The sequence below is a fragment of the Lutra lutra genome, chromosome 4 (genome assembly GCF_902655055.1).
Source record: "Lutra lutra chromosome 4, mLutLut1.2, whole genome shotgun sequence".
Taxonomy (NCBI): Eukaryota; Metazoa; Chordata; class Mammalia; order Carnivora; family Mustelidae; genus Lutra; species Lutra lutra.
Genome location: NC_062281.1, coordinates 114,014,400 through 114,035,712, shown reverse-complemented (window position 1 = coordinate 114,035,712; position 21,313 = coordinate 114,014,400). Strand labels below are relative to the sequence as shown.

The 21,313-nt window shown below is 35.9% G+C and overlaps 1 protein-coding gene across 1 annotated transcript in view; it reads right to left on the bottom strand.

Moving 5' to 3' along the window:
• DPYD (dihydropyrimidine dehydrogenase) overlaps window positions 1–21,313 on the bottom strand; it is an 853,664-nt gene that overhangs the window by 475,478 nt on the left and 356,873 nt on the right. The window contains exons 9-10 of the mRNA XM_047727240.1: window positions 17,521–17,628; window positions 15,270–15,439 (exon numbers count right to left, since the gene is read on the bottom strand). Coding sequence (XP_047583196.1) covers window positions 15,270–15,439; window positions 17,521–17,628 — 278 coding nt within the window. The remainder of the gene's footprint in view (window positions 1–15,269; window positions 15,440–17,520; window positions 17,629–21,313) is intronic.

The window sequence follows — 21,313 nt, the reverse complement described above, 5'->3', positions numbered from 1 at the left end:
GGAACCAAGTGATAGACTTCTGAACTCATAGTTTATAAAGTGGATAATTGAGACATAGAATATATAATCTCAAGATACAAAAGTAAAAAATAAAAATAGAATTTAAATAAATTTACTTGTTAAACAGTAAATTCCTTCACAAAAGTCTTTAAATACAGAAAGAATATCTTATTTAATTTGCTATCCCCAGGATTGAGGAGTGATATTCAAATATTTAACAAATGATGAATATAAGCCAATGAATGGTCAAAAAGATGCCTGGCAAATCAGCATATATTCTAGCCAATATGCCACATGGAAGGACATCAAGTGAATTTTAGCCCTATCAAAATGACTAGCACGCAGTAGACTCTGAATAACATTTTGTTTACCAAGATGAATGACTAATATGAAAACCTAGAGGGCATTCAAGTTAATGAAAGGACATTCAACTAGTAGTATATGGAGTCAATGACTACTAAATACACATCGCAAAGCACGTTAACACTGGCCACGCAAAGGACATGCTACCTGACCACAGCATCCAATGTTGTGAGGTTGAAATACGAAGTAAGCGATGTTCTTTCTCAGCTGTCAGTTATGCTGCCATGACAAATTGATGGGCCAGACTGACCAGCGGTCTAACCTCGTGTAGTGGGTCTTATTATTTTACTGTTTAATGAGCCTTCTGTTCACAGATGTCAGTGTTAGTGCTTTTTAATATCTAATGTTTGTTAACGATCACTAATAATCAGCAACTCTGTAGTTTGGGTACATGAAGATTTCTGTTCATGGCACACATATTTATTTGTTTGATGGTGCATGTTCTCATGAGGGACAAGTGGTACATCAAGCAAACATACAAACCTCTTGTCCTTATCTTCACCAATAATACCCAAGGGAATGAAGGAGAAACATCGATAAGGTTCTATTTTGGAGGCTCAATAAACCAAGTTGTTACTTTCTTTTCATACCATATAAGGAAAGTAAGAAAAACCTTCTTAGCTTTGATTTTATCTCCATATTCAGGGAAGATACGTGGTTGATGCTGAGTGAAATAAAAATAGAGTGCTACTGCATGCAGTAATGATGATCATTTTAATGATTAACTTTATGTAATGTGATGATTTGGTCTGATTAATATTACAGGCATCATACTGTGGAAATTATGAAACAACTTAATTTACTATAATTAAAAGCATGATGTCAACTCATTTTTAGATTGCATATAGGCAAAGTAAGCATAGGTTATAAACTATAATGAGAACTCAAACCCAGAATACATTAAATTCTAATATACAAAGTTTGAGAAATAATATGAAGAAACAATATTCTTTGTAAAGATTACCCTTAAATAGCTAGGTATTTAACAACTTGTCAATTCTATATGAACATGAGGACCTCAGAGATAGGATTTCAAATTAAAGTTGTTTGGTAGTCTGTTTTGGTCAGTGATAATCCTGAAAAATATTAGCTTTTACTTCATCACTGCTAAATTATTGCATATCCCACAAACATTCATAACCATACAATAAGAGTTCCACTCATCTATAAATTTACCAAAGATTTATAAAAATTTAAAAAAATTTATAAAAATTTTATAAAAAAAATGGTGCTAGGTGCTATAGCTAATAAAACATTCCCTGCTTTTAAAACTTCCACAAAGGCAGGCAAATCAGCAATCAAATTCAGTATGGTAACACATATAAACACAGTGTGCACAAATGGCATATAAAAAGGCATTCTGCCCAGCAGCAGTGCAGGTCAAGAAAGGGAAGCTTGGAAAAGGTACTGTCTGAACTAACCTTGAAGGATGAGTAGGAAGTAATTACTAGAAAGGAATTAGTTACTGGGAAATTATAGTATACAATAGATTATTTCCCTTAGGTGAGGAAAGATGTAGGAAGGTAAAGGAGTTTATTTCAACAAAGAAAGAAGGAAAGACACCTGGTTAAATCCCCTTGTAAACATGCTATTGGGAAACAGATTATCAATCAGCATTCAAAAGTAGGAGAGCCCTTATCTGTGGCATGCTTTTAGCAAGATATACCTGCTAGTCTAGGATAGCTATGGTAAAACAAAACAAAACAAGAAAACCTGGGAACTGGACTTACTGGGTAAGGATCTCTTAAAGAGTATATAAACTATGCAACTGAGTATATACTGGAGATATTTTATATTTGAATCAGCTTCCTTTTGTGTAAGTGATGAGACTACTGATGGTATTTAGAGACCCCCAAATTAATCTGGGTTAAAGTACATCTTGATACACCAAGATGGGACCTGAGAAACCGTGTTGGTGGTCCTGCACCTCTCCTTATTTACCCTATACTTCATGTTTATTTATATACCTGAACTTGTTAAGAAAGCTTGATACAGGTTCTCTTTCTCGGTATGAGTCTGATCTCACGGTCCAATCTTCTGGTGAATCTGGTTACCAAGGAGATGAAGAAAACTCAAGAAAGAGGCAGTGAATTCTGCCTGCCCACTCTAGATTTCATCTTCCTTAATTTACTAAATAGTTCTTAACCTATTTTGTACTTTTTAGTTTGTATAGACTCACAGACAGCGGGAAAAGCAGAACAATTCTGATACGTTTACTAATTTCTAGACTATTTAAGCTAATTCTGCAGTTATTCTTTTCTTTAGCAAAAAAAAAAGTTTGCTGAGACCACAAGTTGAGGTTCCTTTTAGTATGTACTATGATATTATAGGCTTTGGGGTTTTTTTTTCACCTTAAGCTCATTATTTTGTATGTATGCATGTATGTATGTATGTAGTCATTATTTTTCATTGTTCCAAGATTCATTGTTTATGAACCACACCCAGTGCTCTATGCAATACGTGCCCTCCTTAATATTCACCATCAGGCTCACCCGTCCCCCCACCCCCTGACCTTCAAAACCCTCAGTTTGTTTCTCAGAGTCCACCGTCTCTCATGCTTCATTTCCCTCTCTGATTTACCCCAATTCATTTTTCTTTCCTTCTCTTAATTCCTTATTTAATTTAATTAATTAATTAATTAATTTATTTATTTATTTATTTTATTTTATTTTATTATTTATTTAATTCCTTATGTTATTCCTTATGCTTCACAAGTAAGTGAAGCCATATGATAATTGACTTCTCTGCTTGACTTATTTCACTCAGCATAATCTCCTCTAGTCCCATCCATGTTGATACAAAAGTTGGGTATTCATCCTTTCTGATGGCTGAGTAATATTCCATTGTATATATAGACCATATCTTCTTTATCCATTTGTCTATAGAAGAGCATTTTGGATTTTTCCACAGTTTGGCGATTGGGGACATTGTTGCTATGAATATTGGGGTACAGATGGCCCTTCTTTTCACTAAATCTGTATCTTTGGGGGTAAATACCCAATAGTGCAATTACAGGGTCATAGAGAAGCTCTATTTTTAATTTTTTGAGGAACCTCCACACTGTTTTCCAAAGTGGCTGTACCAATTTGCATTCTCACCAACAGTGTATGAGGGTTCCCCTTTCTCCACATCCTCTCCAACCCTAGTTGTTTCCTCTTCTATTAATTTTGGCCATTCTAACTGATATAAGGCGACATCTCAATGTGGTTTTGATTTGAATGTCCCTGATAGCTAATGTCTGTGAACACTTTTTCATGTGTCTGTTAGCCATTTGTATGTCTTCTTTAGAGAAGTGTCTGTTCATATCTTCTGTCCATTTTCTGACATGATTATCTGTTTTTTGGGTGTTGAGTTTAAGGAGTTCTTTATAGATCCTGGATATCAGCCCTTTGCAGCATTGTTTGCAAATATCTTCTCCCATTCCATGGGCTGCCTCTTAGTTTTGTTGACCATTTCCTTTGCTCTGCAGAAGCTTTTGATCTTGATGAAGTCCCAAAGTTCATTTCTGCCTTTGTTTCCTTTGCTTTTGGAGACATATCTTGAAAGAAGTTCCTGTGGCCAATGTCGAAGAAGTTACTATGTTTTCCTGTAGGGTTGTGATAGATTCCTGCCTCATACTGTTGCCTTTTATCCATTTTGAATTTATCTTTGTGTATGGTGTAAGAGAATGGTTGAATTTCATTCTTCTATACATAGCTGTCCAAGTTTCCCAGCACCATTTATTGAAGAGACTGTCTTTTTTCTACTGGATATTTTTTCCTGCTTTGTTGAAGATTATTTGACCATAAAGTTGAGGGTCCATATCTGGGTTCTCTATGTATCTGTTTTTGTGCCAGTACCATGCTGTCTTGGTGATCACAGCTTTGTAGTAAAGCTTGAAATCAGGCAACATGATGCCCCCAGTTCTGTTTTTCTTTTTCAGCATTTCCTTAGCAATGTGGGGTCTCTTCTGGTTCCATACAAATTTTAAGATTGTTTGCTCCAGCTCTTTGAAAAATGCTGGTGGAATTTTGATTGGAATGGCACTGAAAGTATAGATTGCTCTAGACAGTATAGACATTGTAACAATGTTTATTCTTCTGATCCATGAGCATGGATTGGTCTTCCATCTTTTTGTGTCTTCTTCAATTTTATTCATGAGTGTTCTGTAGTTCTTCGAATACATCCTTTACCTCTTTGGTTAGTTTTATTCCCAGGTATCTTAGGGTTCTTGGTGCTACAGTAAATGGAATCGATTCTCTAATTTCCCTTTCTGTATTTTCATTGTTAGTGTGTAAGAAAGCAAGATTTCTGTGCATTGATTTTGTATCCTGCCACATTACTGAATTGCTGTATGAGTTCTAGTAGTTTGGGGGTGGAGTCTTTGGGTTTTCCATATAAAGTATCATGTCATCTGCAAAGAGAGAGAGTTTGACTTCTTCTTTGCCAATTGAATACCTTTTATTTCTTTTTGTTGTCTGATTGTTGTTGCTAGGACTTTTGATACTTTGTTGAACAAGAGTGGTGAGGGTGTGCCCTTGTCATGTTCCTGATTTCAAAGGGAAGGCTGTCAGCTTTTCCCCATTGAGGATGAGATTTGCTGTGGGTTTTTCATAGATAGATTTTATGAAATTGAGGAATATTCCCTCTATCCCTATACTTTGAAGAGTTTTAATCAGGAACGGATGCTGTATCTTGTCAAATGCTTTTTCTGCATCAATTGAGAGGACCATGTGGTTCTTCTCTCTTCTCTTATTGATTTGTTCTATCACATTGATTGATTTGTGAATGTTGAACCACCCTTGCATCCCGTGGATAAATCCCACCTGGTCATGGTGGATAATCTTTTTAATGTGCTGTTGGGTCCTATTAGCTAAGATCTTGTTGAGAATCTTAGCATCCATATTCATCAGGGATATGGGTCTGAAATTCTCCTTTTAGGTGGGCTCTTTGCCTGGTTTGGGGATCAAGGTAATGTTGGCTTCATAGAAAGAGTCTGGAAGTTTTCCTTCTGCTTCAATTTTTGAAACAGCTCAGGAGAATAGGTATTATTTCTTCTTTGAGTGTTTGGTAGAATTCCCCAGGGAATCCGTCAGGTCCTGGGCTCTTGTTTTTTGGGAGGTTTTTGATCACTGCTTCAATCTCGTTACTAGATATTGGTCTATTCAAGTTGTCAATTTCAGTCTTGGAAGTTTATAGGTTTCCAGGAATGCAATCATTTCTTCTAGGTTGCTTAATTTATTGGCATATAACTGTTGATAAAAATATAAATTTATATTTCCTTGGTGTTAGTCATGATCTCTCCCCTTTCATTCATAATTTCATTAATTTGGGTTCTTTTTCTTTTCTTTTGGATTAGTTTGAACAGTGATTTACTGATCTTATTAATTCTTTCAAAGAACCAGCTTCTAGAAATAAGGACATCACTGGCAGCATGATGTCAATAAAAACTTGTTTTTCAATAATCACTCTCAATGTGAATGGCCCAAATACTCCCATAAAATGGCACAGGGTTGCAGACTGGATAAAACGACAGGACTCAACTATATGCTGTGTACAAGAGACACATTTTGAACCTACAGATACATCCAGACTGAAAGTGAAGGGATGGAGAACCATCTTTCATGCTAGTGAGTCTCAAAGGAAAGCTGAGGTATCAATTCTCATATCAGATAGAATAGATTTTAAGCTAAAGACTGTAGTCAGAGATACAGAAGGATACTACACCATTCTTAAAGGGTCTATCCACCAAGAAGGTCTAACAATTGTAAATATTTATGTCCCCAACTTGGCAGCAGCCAACTACATAAGCCAACTGTTAAACAAAATAAAGAGTCATATTGATATGAATACATTAATTGTAGGGGATCTTAACACACCACCCTCAGTAATAGATCAGCAAAGCAGAAGATCGACAAAGAAACAAGAGCTTTGAATGACATGTTGGACCACATGGATCTCATAGATATATACAGAACATTCCACCCTAAAACAACAGAATACTGGTTCTTCTCAAGGGCACATGGAACTTTCTCCTGAATAGACCACATATTGGGTCACAAAACAGGGCTCAACTGATACCAAAATACTGAGACTATTCCTGTATATTCTCAGACCTCAATGCTTTGAAACTGGAACTCAGTTTGGAAGGAATTCAAACACTTGGAAGCTAAACACCATCCTGCTCAAGAATGTTTGGATCAGCCAAGAAATCAAAGAAGAACTTAAACAATTCATGGAAACCAATGAGAATGAAGACACATCGGTCCAAAATATATGTGATACAGCAAAGGCAGTCCTTAGGGGGAAATACCTAGCCATTCAAGACTCACTCAAAAAAATTGAAAAATCCTGAATACACTAACTCTTTTTACACCTTAAAGAACTGGAAAAATCAACAACAAATTAAGCCAACCCCACGCACAAGAAGGAAAATAATTAAGATTAGAGCAGAGATCAATGAGTTAGAAACTAGAGGTACAGTAGAACATTTAAGCTTTTAAAATTGAAGAATCCTTAGCAGAAAGAAATATTTTTCCATGTAAGAGTTGTACAACACAGTGGATACAGCTGCCCCTTTAACTATTTTATTGTGATACTACTGAGTTGCAAAAGCCAGAAACAAAATTCATGGGATAATTTAGGGGCTTAAATGCTTTTGCACAGGCATCACAAAATACATTTTTTTCTAACAAGGAGAATGTATTTTTGTTTTACTTTTTTAAAATTTTATTTGTTAGAGAGAAGGGGGAGAGAGAGAGAGAGAGAATATGAGAAAGCATGAGGGGGCAGAGGGGCAGAAGGAGAAGTTGATTCCCTGCTGAGCAGGGAGCCTATCTCAGGACTGGATCCCAGGACCCCAAGATTATGACCTGAGCCCAAGGCAGATGTTTAACTAACTGAGCTACCCAGGTGCCCCAAGAAGAGATTATTTTTAAATATTACTCATGACTGACAAAATTTTCTTAAATCTGACTAGCTCTTACATTTCTCATCTTAGATTTTCCTGCAGTCAAGCATTCTCGGGTGCTATCAGAGTATCTCACAAAATTTTCTTCTGCATAACTTAGTAGGATCTTCTTCAATCTTGAAATCCCCCTTTATATAAATCTGTTCAAACAAGGATGCTCTCTTATTTCTAATCCTGAGTCTATAAATGTTTATTAATTTTTTACCTTTTATATTATTGGTTATAGTTTCTTTCTTTCTTTTTTAAAAATTCTGTAGCTATCTTTTAAAACACCAAAGACCAGGAATGATGATGTTTATTCAATCTACTTTTAATGTTAGGTTAATATTGTAACGTGGTATATTTTAAAACTTGAAAAATAATTACTTATTTAAAAGTTATCAGTAGTAATTTTGAGGTGTATGTATGTGTATATGTATAAATTATATATTTTGAGTATTTCATTTTCATGTAAAATCTTCCTATAGGCTTTCAATGTCCAGAAAATACTATTCCACACAATTCACTGATTTGATGCTTTGGATCAAACATCATTCTATACTTCGAATCAGATATAAGTTGAATGAACCAATCCATCTGAAGGAGTTGCATTCTAATATGTGAGGTGAGTATAAAGTAATAACTCTCCTATGTGACAAGTGCTACTATACAGGAAGCATAAAGAGCTATAAGATCTCACAGGAGGGAGACTAAGGAAGCTGTTGAAGAAAAAAATGACATTTGGAGCAGGCCTTGAAGGATGAGTTCACCTTTTTTAAAAGAAAAAGAAATGATTAAATGATTTAAAAATGATATTTATTTGTTTTTATATTAATTCATGTATGTTTTCTTTTTATCTCTTGGATTTTGTGCCTGACCAACATGCATATTTTTAAAGTTATGCAAATTACTTTTTAATATTTTCAATGTATAAGACGAGAAAAGAAGACACTGAAAAACTGAGAGGACTATTACTAATGGAAGAAGGCCCTCTAGCTTTCACATAAACGTTAATAAAGTAATAACACATTGCCATGTAATAAAGCCTGGTAGTGATTTAATAACAACATAAATGTTCACTGATAATGAATTTATGTTTACATATGTATCTACACACATCTAGATGCATATAAATACATATATATATACATATGGATCATAAATGATTATTAAACCTTTTTAAAAGATATGTAGTTTTCAGCTCTATAGCTATTCCTTGTCAACATAATGTAGTTACCGTCCTCCCCTAGGAATTATTCTTTGTAAATTTTATTTATTCATTTGACAGAGAGAGAGAGAGAGAGAGAGAGAGTGCACAAGCAGGGGGAGGGGCACAGGGAGAAGCAGATGTCCCCCTGAGCAGGGAGCCTGACACGGGACTCGATTCCAGGGCCCTGAGATCATGACCTCAGCTGATGACAGATGCTTAACCATCTGAGCCACCCAGGCACCTCCCTCCTCTAGGAATTATTAAAAACAGTTAAGCTTTTAAAGTATATAATCTTGGATGAGCATGGGCTTTTGTTGGCTCCTGCACTATTTATAGGTTTGTTTGTTTGTTTGCTTGTTTTGGGTCCTACTCGTCACCTGAATTAATGCATTCAAAGGTAGAATTCTGACAACTTCAGCTGTCAGTTTCTTTGATATCATGTCTTGAATGCAGCAGATTTTACCTACCAATAGACCAGGGATACATTAACTGCAACTTGTTTCAAGAGTAGTATTTCTTGATAGGGCCAAGTTTTTCAGTACAGAGTTGCTGTCATTCTCTGAGGAGACACAAACCTCCTGTCCAGATTCCACATCATTCACATATCTTTCTCTCAGTGTTCAAAATATAGAATTTGGGGCACCTGGGTGGCTCAGTGGGTTAAGCCACTGCCTTCGGCTCAGGTCATGATCTCAGGGTCCTGGGATCGAGTCCCGCATCGGGCTCTCTGCTCAGCAGGGAGCCTGCTTCCCTCTCTCTCTGTGCCTGCTTCTCTGTCTACTTGTGATCTCTCTCTGTCAAATAAATAAATAAAATCTTTAAAAAAAGAAAAAATATATAGAATTTGAGGCATATTAAAAAGCTTTCAGAACCATATAATTACAGCAGTAATTTTATAGATGGGCATTCTCAGATTAGGGTTTATAACCTAGAACCAACTTCTCAACCAACATTTAGTTAAAAGCTTTTCAATTGTCCCATTTTACTTTCTCATGTGACACTGAATTTTCATACTTTTCAAAAATGGAAACATGCACAGATTCATGGAACATCATTCCCATGCCATCATTAAAGTATTGAAGGTATATTTAATATCTTAGTACCAGGGGAGACCCTAGCTGCCACCAATTAACTGTATGCTGAGGGCAATTGTGTGTGTTTATTTATTTGTTTATGTGCAGGTATCTTCATATTGCCAATCATGCTAACAGATTCTGATTACTTTCTGTGAAGAATACCAACTTAAATGATGTGCAGGTGCCAAATTGTTGAAGAGCTCCTATAAGCATCAACCTTAGTAAGTAAAATTAAATGTGTCAGCATATAGAGGTTATTTTCTAAAAATAGTCCCAGGTTTATATTTCTTATAATTAAATAAAAACTAGAAAGCATTACTTACTGGTAAGAAAATGAATGTTTAGCCAGCAATATGTAGGTAATGAAAGTATCAATGGATATAGCTCAAAGATCATTTGTTTGCTTGTTTTTTAGATTTTATTTATTTGAGAGCGAGAGAAAGCGAGAGAGAACGAGAGAGAGCGTGTGAGCAGGGGAGGGGCAGAGGGAGAGGGAGAAGCCGATTCTCCACTGAGCAGGGGGCACGACCCGGGCCTCGATCCCAGGACCTGGCATCATGACCTGAGCTGAAGGCAGACGCTTAACTGGCTGAGCCACCCAGGCACCCCCTTAAACATCATTTGATATAAATGTCTGAGAGGAGGCCTACAGATTTGACCACATAGAGATCTATTACGGGGTATGCTATACGGTATCAGAAGGAGTCAACAAAAAGGCATTTCTTTCACATGAAAATCTATTATTTCAAAAAAAAAAAGAAAAGAAGATGTATTATTGCAGTAACAAAGAAATTTTTGACTAACCGAACTAGGCAATCTGATGCTGTTGTTTTTATTATTAAAATAGCAAAGTAGCATCAATTATCAAGACAGCTGACCCTCTGAATAGCTCAAATATGGGGAAACAGACACATCAAAGGTAAATCCGTTAATATTTTGGCAAATGAATAGGGGGAAGCCAACGGCCCTGGAGAGTGCTTTAGAGAGCCCATTTAAACCACGGCAGAATTAAAGATCGATCATATTTTTGCTGATATTGGAAAATTAAATACGTGAACAACAGATTCTTAAAGTTTGTGGGTGAGATGGTACTGTTAAAATAATTTTGTACCATATTCTTCTCAGTAATAATTAATAAGAACTACAAAGTCCTTCCCCAACCTTATCTTTTAAATTTATCTACTCAAGCAGGTCTGTTGAGTCCTGACCTTCACGCCTCCTTTTAGGGATTCCGGACTGCCTAAAGCATTCTTGCAGTTCTATCTGATCTGTCAACAGCTTTTAATACCAGCATTTTGGGGGATTCTGTTATCCTGTGAAATTTAATCTCACCTATTTAAGCTTGCAGAAAGTACTGGAGGGAATTATTAACAGATTTCCCCTCATCTTCTTAGAGGCTAGTGCTGAGTGATTGGCTGGTTTCCCTGAGGACCCGCAGCTGAGAAGCACTAGTTTGTCAGTAGCATCCTATTTAGCATGTGTGTGAGGCCACCAGGGAGACTGAAAGACATTTGGAATCAGAATTACATCAATATGCTGATGATGCCTCAATATCTTCGTTTCATCAAACCTGTATCCCGTAGCATTAATGCTTTCTTAACTAAGATGGAAAGTGCCCCCGAACAGCACACTGCTTACAGCTCTAATTAGACAGCTGGAAACGACACTGATGATATGTAAGAGCAGTGGATCAGCAGTCTTGGCATCACCAGGAAACCTGTTAAAAATGCAAATTCTCGGGCCCCTCCCAGACCTACTGAGTCAGAAACTCTGGGACCAAGGCCCAGCAAGCTGTGTTTAACAAGCCCTCCAGGTGATTCTGATGCATACTAAAGTTTGAGAACATCTGCATTAGAAGAATGGGATGTGGGTGTCACTGCTGAATCTATTGGGCGCTGCCTCCTAGTTGAGCAGATTAAAGCACTTCCAGATCCAATCGCACTGTGCTTGGTTACTAACCACATGATGTTAAATGTAACTGGCTTTTATAATAATTCATATTTGCCACAAAAGGATGAGAGAACTTTATACCGTTCTGCATTCCCCATCCTCTAAAACCATCTGAGAATTAGACCGAAGCTTTGCATATAGGCACACTGACATTCTTAACAGTGAGTAACCTTAACCAACAAAAAAAATCACATTATTCCCAAATTCCATCCAAGAGCCCAAACCCATTAAACAACACACGTATGTGAGAAAAACCCTAAATATCCATCTTTGTCATTCTTCATTGACTTTAAAGAAGCCAACCGTAGTTACAGTATGAGTGTATTGGGAGTAGAAAGCATGTGAGGAATAGGAGAAAGACAAAGAAACTGGGCATAACATTAAATTTTTCACGTTGGTTATAATTTTTTTCTAGAGTATATTCTCCCAAAATCCTGTCTTGAAGTATTGAACTTCCTCCTGACAGGTTCATAACTTAGCATTGCCATGTCATGGGCCCTCTTCTGATGTACCAAAACCAAGTAACAGACATGAGGCGTTAATACCAGAACCTCTGGTAATTCTGAAAGCCCTGAATTTTAAAAAGAGCACAGGCACTGGTCAACAACCCAGCCCTAAAATCTATGCATCTTCTGATAATGCACTACATATTATTTCTTCTCTCATGCTGAGGAATTTTGCCTAAATTACCAAATGAACTTTCAAAAGCCTATTATTCTAACACTGGTCTAACCTGGAAAGTATTAATTATTGTTGTTGTTGTTGTTGTTTTGTTTTTTTTAAGATTTTATTAGGGACGCCTGGATGGCTCAGTTAGTTAAGCCACTGCTTTCTGCTCAGGTCATGATCCCAGGGTCCTGGGATTGAGTCCTGCATCAGGCTCCTTGCTCGACAGGGAACCTGCTTCTCTCTCTGCCTCGGCCTGCCACCCTGCCTACTTGTGTACTCTCTCTCTCTCTCTGACAAATAAATAAAAATCTTAAAAAGAAAAAGATTTTATTAGTTTATTCTGGGGGGAGGGGGAGGGGTAAGGAGAAAGGGGAAGAGGTGAAGAGAGAATCTCAAGCAGACTCCCTGCTGAGTGCAGAGCCCCTTACTGGGCTCTATTTCACAACCTTGAGATCCTGACCTGAGCCAAAATAAAGAGCCTGTCCCTCAACCAACTGAGCCACTCAGGCACCCCAAAAGTATTAGCTCTCTTAATGTCAGAGGCCCTGATGCCAATTCCCTCCAAAAAACATTCATTTCACAATTCTTTGCTGAGCACTTTATATGTGGCCCCACTGTGCTAGGCTGGGGGAAGAAACAAAGGAACCATGAAAGCTGACCATGGCCCCTGTTCTTATGGACCTCACAGTCAAGTAGTTTGAAGATCATATAAAAAATTTGGTTTCCTGTAAGCCAATAATAAACATCCATTTGTTTTCATGGTTTTAATTAGGCCCCAGATCCACCTGAGTTCTACTAAGCTGTACTGCAATTGGGTGACCTGTTGTTCCACAGACCCATTGTTTTTCAACAGTTTGCAAACCATGGCTCAGCCCAGTGAACTCTGGCCTTAGGGCCAGCCATGACTGGACTCTGATCCTTTGCATTTTGTAAGCCAGTCGCATTGACTAATGACCTACTCTTCCAATTAGCTCCAGACAGCCTTCCTTCTTCTGACCAAAACCTCTGTAGTCAACTATCAACAGAGTAGTCCTTTTAAAATTTAATTCAGATCTTGGTGCTTCTCTGCTCAAAACAGTTCAGTGGCATCCTCTCTCACACAAAAAAGCTAAATGCCCACAAGACCTCACCTAGTGTGCCACAAACTGTCCTCCTTTACACTGTTCCAGTCACCCTGACTTATGTTTTTATATCCCCAGACATTTAACAGCCTTCTTTAATTGCCTTGCCTGGAATGTTTGGCCCCGATCTCTACATTCCCTCACTTCTTCATTTGTCTGCCCCAAAGTCACCTTATTAGAGAGGCCTTCCTGGGCTATCTCATTTACAAGGGCAAATCCTACCACTTCTTCTGCCACACCCTCACCCCAAATACACATGCCTTATACTTCTACATTCATTAACTTTTCTCCTAAGCACTAATCACCTTTCAATACACTATTTATGTGATAGTTAGTTTGACCAACAAGTGTCTTCCCTCAGTAAGTACAAGCTGTATTAAAATTGTATTAAAATTGCCAAGACAATGGCTGGTACATAATGGATACTCAATATGTGTAGGTTGATTAAATCAATAAATCAATAAATAAGTAACAAATGTCTACCTCTACCCTCACAAGTAATTACCTGGTCTCATTTTGTGTCTGTGTCCTACTGAAGGTGTAAGAAACAGTCATCACTCATTTCCAGTTACCACTGTTAATGGAAGATGACTATAAGATAAAGTATGAAGTAACTTGCCATTTCCATCTGGGGACATCTTCCCTTCCAACTCTCAAGGTGCAGCTTTTATAATGAAAACTTTTTGATTTTGGAATTAGAAGAACAAGATTTAAAATATTTAGTTCAAAACAAATGTGCCAACTTTTTATTCTTTGCTGAGGCTCTGTGATATGCACAGAGATATATGGGTGAATAAAATTAGCTATTGTCCTCCTTTTATCTTAGGAAAGTCATTTAATTCCAGGATGGATGTTTTCTTTTTATTTGCAACATAATGAAATTATACTAACTGATACTATAGATTTCACTCTAGAAAAAAACCTCCCCAGATGGTATGACCATGCCCACCTTGGATTTTGGAAAAAAAAAGTCTGAATGGGTATAATAGATAAAAGAAAACCCAGAGAATAAAGTTGACATCTGAAACACCGCCATGAACCAGTGGTGACTCTGATATTTTAGTGAGATTAATCTGTAATGTGGTTAATCTACATGTGACAAATTACCTATTGATTATAGTTATAATTCTTACCTGGTATTGAGACTCCAAATATATTAAGGCATTCTAAAGCAAATCAAATTCATAATACTGATTTGGATAAAATGAGTAATTTACCTTTCTATAAATATGTTTTGTTCTTGTTCTTAGAACTAATATCCTTTATAAGACATTATCTTCCTCTAATAGCATTAAAATTTGAGAAGTCCATGGTACAAGTACCCAGTCGATGCCTCACCAAAGATTCGTCACCAGTCACTTGTAAGAATGAAATCATTTTAAATCTGTCATTTTTAGTAAGTTAACTCATTATTGATTCTAAATAATGCTTACATGAGGCTCTTAAAAAAATAATAAATGGCAATCTCTTTGTTCTATTGGTTTCACCACAGAATGAAGTGACTTAAAGTATGACCCAGGCATATGACTTTGAATGCAGCTTGTAAACATGGCTTATAGAGATTCCAGTTGTCTCTAATTACCACATTCTCCTAATATCCTACATTTTGTGATGAATCCCTATTGTTCAGAAATGACGACTTAGCACATTCCACTGTTACTAGTTAAATACAATACATTTCAAAGATACTAACACTAAGAAAAAGAAGCACTTAGTATTGACAAAGATACATTTCTCATTTTATCCAATAAAGTATTATAAAATAACTTTTTTACTTTGAATGTCTGAATTAGGGGGAAAAAAAAACACAAGTCACCCAGAAATTTTTTAAATTTGCATTTCACAATTTCAAGAACATTCTGATGACTGAGCTAGGAGACTGCACATTAACAGTTTCATCTCCTAAAATCTGTTGCATTACAACTCCCTATTTTCTGATGGTTCCATTTTACCTCCTCGGGGACAGCTCTTATATTAACAAAGCCTTTTCTGAAGACGATGGACACACGGCGGGCTCCACAACATAAAGCGGATGTCGCACAGTCGAAAGCAGTGTCTCCAGCTCCAAGTACAATCACGACTCCCCGTATCGATGGCAATGGAGAATGACAGGCGCACATTCCTGAATGATGAAAGGAAAACCCCATTTTCAAGTAGAGAAACCATTTCTGCATGACAGCTCAAAAGATACTTGTACTCAAAGCAGTGTAAAATTGCATCTTGCGGTTGCCAAGGATGGAGTGTCACTATCAAATTATTCTGCTTCATTGAAAGACAGTTTTATTCCCATTTTAAAAATATGCTCATATATGTAATTTCATAGTCAGTACCTTTAACTTCTTTTTTCTTCTAGAAGGATCGCTACAACACATTTTGAAGAGCTTAGGTACTAACAAACTGGAATCAATCAATTAAAACACGCTTTGTCAAAGTCATGTTATGTATTTTTAACTTAGTGTCATTAAATTTCTGTTTGTTAGAAGGAAAAAATGATCTTTATCATCTGGGTTAACATAATTGACAGCATTTCATGAAAATATTTTACTTAGATATTAGTTTCTAGGATTTCTAATATATAGCCCTGCTATTTAGGAAATTTTGAAAATTTACACACTGAATAAGTGCTTTCTATGTAACTGAAGAATTTTTAATAACTATTTTCTTGAAATAGTTAAAATGAACTTTCTTTCCTTAACAGTTTTTCCCCGGTTTTGTTTGTAAAATAGAGCTATAAAAGAAATAGGACTTTCTACGTGTCCATTTCTCAAGGACATATATATGAAGACTTGATATCCATATGAAGATTCTCATAAAAAAGATGCAGGTTTCTGTATGTGTTAGGTATTGCTGTGTTATCTGATTCAGTAAAACTATTGAGAAGATAAATTACTATAAATGAAATGGCACCACGAGCAGCATAGGCCTATAATCTCAATAAGTGTAATCATCCTGCTTGGAAGAGTACATTTGGGATTACGTAATTGGCCTTCTGTAATTCTCAAAAATATATGTACTATGACCTTCTTTAGAAAGGGCTGCAGGTACAGAAGCATCCCCTTCTCCTGGGAGGAGGAAGGTGGACATGGTCTACACGTGCTTAGCTGTAAACTTCTGCAGAATGACCTAATAAAGTTTCTTATCTTTATAAATTGTAGGATAAAAATGTAAGCTTTTATCTTTTCACATGCAATTAGGTGTTAGAATAGCTGAACTTTAAGACTTTAAAAATATATGTCTAAAGGATTTAGATGATCTGGTTGTAGAGAATATATTATAGTTTCTTCATTACTAAGACTGACTCTCATCCAACCAAAGCACAGGACTGGTTTAAGCTTCTGGTTGTTCCTCAGGCTGCATGCAGTGATATTACATAGAGACCACATACTAGGGTGTCTATCAGTATTTTCCTTTAGCTTCATAGATCTGCTGTTCAGCAAGAAACTCTTTCTGCCTGCTTAGACACAAATGCTTAAAGATATGTGGAAATGTGTCCTACTTTAAAATTAATATATACATATATATGTATATTTGTGTATTTATATTTACACTTTATATATGTATATATACATATATATTTACATTATATGTATATATATGTGTGTGTGTGTGTGTGTGTGTGTGTATGTATATATATATATATATATATATATATATATATATAATATAATATAAAATAGTTCCTAAACTGAAGTTCCTGCCATTTCTTTTAAGAACATCTCCCAGTTGGGGCACCTGCATGGCTCAGTTGGTTGAGCATCTGCCTTGGGTTCAGGTCATGATCCCAGGGTCCTTGATGGAACACCATGTCTTCAGGCTCCCTGCTCCGTGGGGAGTCTGCTTCTCCCTCTCCCTCTGCCTGCTGCTCCCCTGCTTGTACTCTCCCTCTCTGTCAAATAAATAAAATCTTAAAAAAAAAAATCTTCCAATATTTGTTTAAGACTCTTCATTGAAGCAACTTTACATCATGCAGTATAGACCTCTATATGACAGAATGGAAAAAAAATCCTTATGATGATATTTGATTGGAAGATTAAAACAAATGGATGATCCTGGAAAATGATTACATCATACTTGTTTTTAACTTTATATTGCTGTAGCAAAAATGATGAGATTTGAACAGTGTCCCCCTGAGCCTAGATTTAACATAAATTTATAATAAATAAACAACATAGGCAACAGTAGGAATACAAAACAATATTTTACCTGCTTTACTGCTTTTGGCTACAAGTGGCAAAAAGTCTTTGGATGTGTAAAATCCGTGGTTCTGGGTCAGGTCTTTGAAGATATGGTTTTTATTGGGGTCTGGCAAACCTAAGTAATAAAAATTTATAAAATCTCGTTAGCAGAAGAAGGGGTTTTTCCTACTGTATATTTTTTAAAAGTAGAAAGCTGAGATCATGAAAATAATGTGGTTCTGAGAGGAAAAAAAAATCTGTAAGCAAACCAACATAAAAATGTATATAATACATTGTGACAGACCTCAGTGTATACCTTTACTATATCTAAGCACACACCATAAATCATACATTCAAGTACACATATGGGTATATACAGAAGCATGGATATACACAATACATGTACATTTAGTGTTTAAGGGAAAATCAGGTTATATTATTTCCTCATGTCATAAATAAAAATAAATTTCTAGTGTATTAGAGTACTAAATATAAAAAATAATCACAAAACTAAACAAAATATGGATATATATGTATCTAGTCCTGAATATGACAGATCATTCAAAGAAAAAAAAAAGTTGGAAGAAAAAGATGTATTTTACCACAAAAAATCAGCTACTTGATTAATTGGAGCATTATTTTAACAATAAAAGAATGGATAACAAAATAGGGATAATGAAAAATATAAACAGCTTCTAAGCACCAAAATTTTAAATACATTAGTAATTTAGGAACCATAATTTTAAACAATGAAATATTATTTCCTGCCTATTAAGAAGTAAAGTAAAAAATTTTCAGAAAATTAGACTATATGGCAAGGGTGAAAATGGGACTTGTCATACTCATTTGATGCAAATACACATTGTGCTCAATTTCTAGAAAATAGTTTTGAATCTATACTAAGGGAACACTAAAACATGCAGATAAAGACTTAATGTGCATAAATAGTCAATGCAAAGAGAGAGATAGAGAGAGAATGAAGGAAAACCAGAATGCCAATAAAATGAGTAAGTGAGCTTACTTTGAAAAAGAAAAAGGCAATAGAACACAAGGCAGCCACTAAAATGAATTTTTGAAAAATATCGGAATTGGACTGTAGTCAAAATATAGTCTGAAATGAACTAGCAGGATACAAAACCATATAGTATGACTCAAGTTTCATAAAATTTGAATGGTGATCATTTCTGGTGGTGGGACTGTGGATAATGTATTTTTTCATTATTTCTTTATTTTCCAAATTTTCTACAACAAGCATTCATCAACCATATAATTAGGAGCTAACTGCCAAATTTTTGAAAAGAAAATGAATAGCAGACTATTTTTTTTGAAAGTATAAACAAAGCAAATCTGACAGCAATCACCCTACCATAGAAAAGTATAGAATTACCTCATCTCAGATCCATAAACACAGGAGAAAATTTATAGTTTAACTTTATTTACTTCCCCAAGCTCTGGGTTATTCTAGAGAGGTAGGATTTCATTTTATTGTTAAATGAAAAGCAATGAGTATGTTGGTGGACACCTAGAGTAATAAGGGTGGCCCAAGAATGACTTTCTTATGTGTGATAAGGTAGGTACCCTATCTCATCTGAAAGCTGAAGGGGTTTGTGGATTGAGTGAGTGTATAACCAGCAACAGACTGCTTTGTTCCTTCAAATTAATTCAAACATTTTTCTTCCCTGTCCAGAATTGCTTCCTCACAAGGATTTGCCCTTTGCTCATAGATTATTAGTTTAAGGTCACTTGTCATTAAAATTATTTTATTTATCTAGGATGGTAGGCAAGTCATTTGATTTACTTTGCTTTGGTGGCTTTTTTTTTTTTTTTTTAAAAGCTTTTCTTAAATTCCAGTTAGTTAACATACCGTGCTTTGGCTTCTTTATAAATGAAATAAGACTTTTTCCTCATTTTCTGACACAAAGGATTACTCCTTGGATATATTTATAACATGGAAACTATTACATAAATGTGTGGTTATTTATATAATTCTTTTAGAAAGACTAGGATAGGGAATGGTTACAGTTATATAAAAATAGTGGAGTATGTACTTGAAGACTCTAATAACAAAACAATTTTTCTTGAAAGCTTTAAAAGATGACTATAGTTTTAGGCACATCTGATTAGTCTAACCAAAACACACACACACACACACACACACACACACACACACACACACACACACATATACCATACTGAAATTTAAATAAGGCCCCTGTCTCCCCTCTTACATATATTACTATATTATAGAGATAGCATATGTTCTATAGCACTTCATTTTGCTGTAAACACACACACACATACACACACACAAGAAAAACAACATGGAGTGCTGTGCAATTTCAAGGAGATATGGTAAACAAAAATCTTTAAAGAAGATCAAAAACAAAGCACAGAAAATGTAGTGGCAGATAAAAGTTCTGCATTTACTGTCAATAGGGTATAATATCCTCCCTTTACTAACTCTTAGTCAGAGCTTTTTTCAATACTTGCCATGGTTAAGACAGAGAGAAATTTACATCATGATTATTTTCTATAGACCCATTGCTAAAATAATGTTCCTGAAGAAATGCAAGGCATTCTTACTGAATATACCACCGGATCCATGGAGAAGACTTTTCCTATCCTGCAAGGATTATTTCACAAGAAAAAAGCTTTGGTAAAATTTAAATTCATTTTTTCACTTGGATCAAGAGACTGACAAGGACAACTGAATTTCCTGCACTTTTACCCCATTCTGCATTTATCACTCTAATGAATTTAACATTTACTGGATCAGATTCTTTCTGTAAATGTTCAGAAGGGCACCAGTTAGATGTTCTGACTTATGGATAATGGCCTAATGAGAGAAACAATGAGCCAGAAACAGGACAGGATCCATGTGTTATTCATTCCTGCAACCTCTTTAGCCACACCCCAGGGCACACATCCTTTTAAGGTCCCAAGGTCCGGGGAAGTCTTCTCCCTGACCTGGGTGGCAGGTCATCCCTTATGACCTAGGGCTATGCATCTGAAGCCCTCCTAACAGAATGTGTGGTAGTCTGGCCCAGCTGGCAAAAGTGCCCCAGAGTCTGCTAACCATGATGCTGTGGGGTGATTAAGAGCAGGACCTTTATCATTAGCCAGACTCTGGTGTGAGGTCTTCCTCTCTCATTTACCATCTCTGTGATCTTTTGGGAGTGCCAGTAATTACATGTACTTAGCTAGACTATCAGATGATCTGATCAAGCACTAATCTACATATTGCTATGAAGGCATTTTATAAATATGGCTAATATCTATAATTAATTGACTTTAAGTAAAGGAGACTACCTTGATCATGTGGGTAGGCCTCATCCAACCAGTGGAAAGGCCTTAAGAATAAAACTGAAGTTTCCTGGAGGAAGAAGAAATATTGCCTGCTGGCCCAGCCCACAGATTTCAAATTTGCCAATTTCCACAATTACATAAGCCAACTCCTTGAAATAAATTCTATAATATGATACATCTGTATCTATAGATCTCCTAATGATTCTGCTAAGAACAACAACTACACACCTCTCACTAATGTGAGATTTAAAGGAATTTACGTATTTATCCAACTATCCATCCATCCAACTATCTATATTAAGCATTGAGATTTAAAACATAATGAATGCTCATTAAACATTATTATTAAGATAGATTTATTTATTCTGTAGTTTATCAATTCTCCCAAATTTCACATCTTATGGCAAGGAAAGAACAGAGTTTAAACCTTAGCAAATTTAAACAAAGTGCTACAAAAAAAGAAAAATGAAGCAATCTTAAGTGAAATATGAGAGATAATGAAACTTGCAAATACC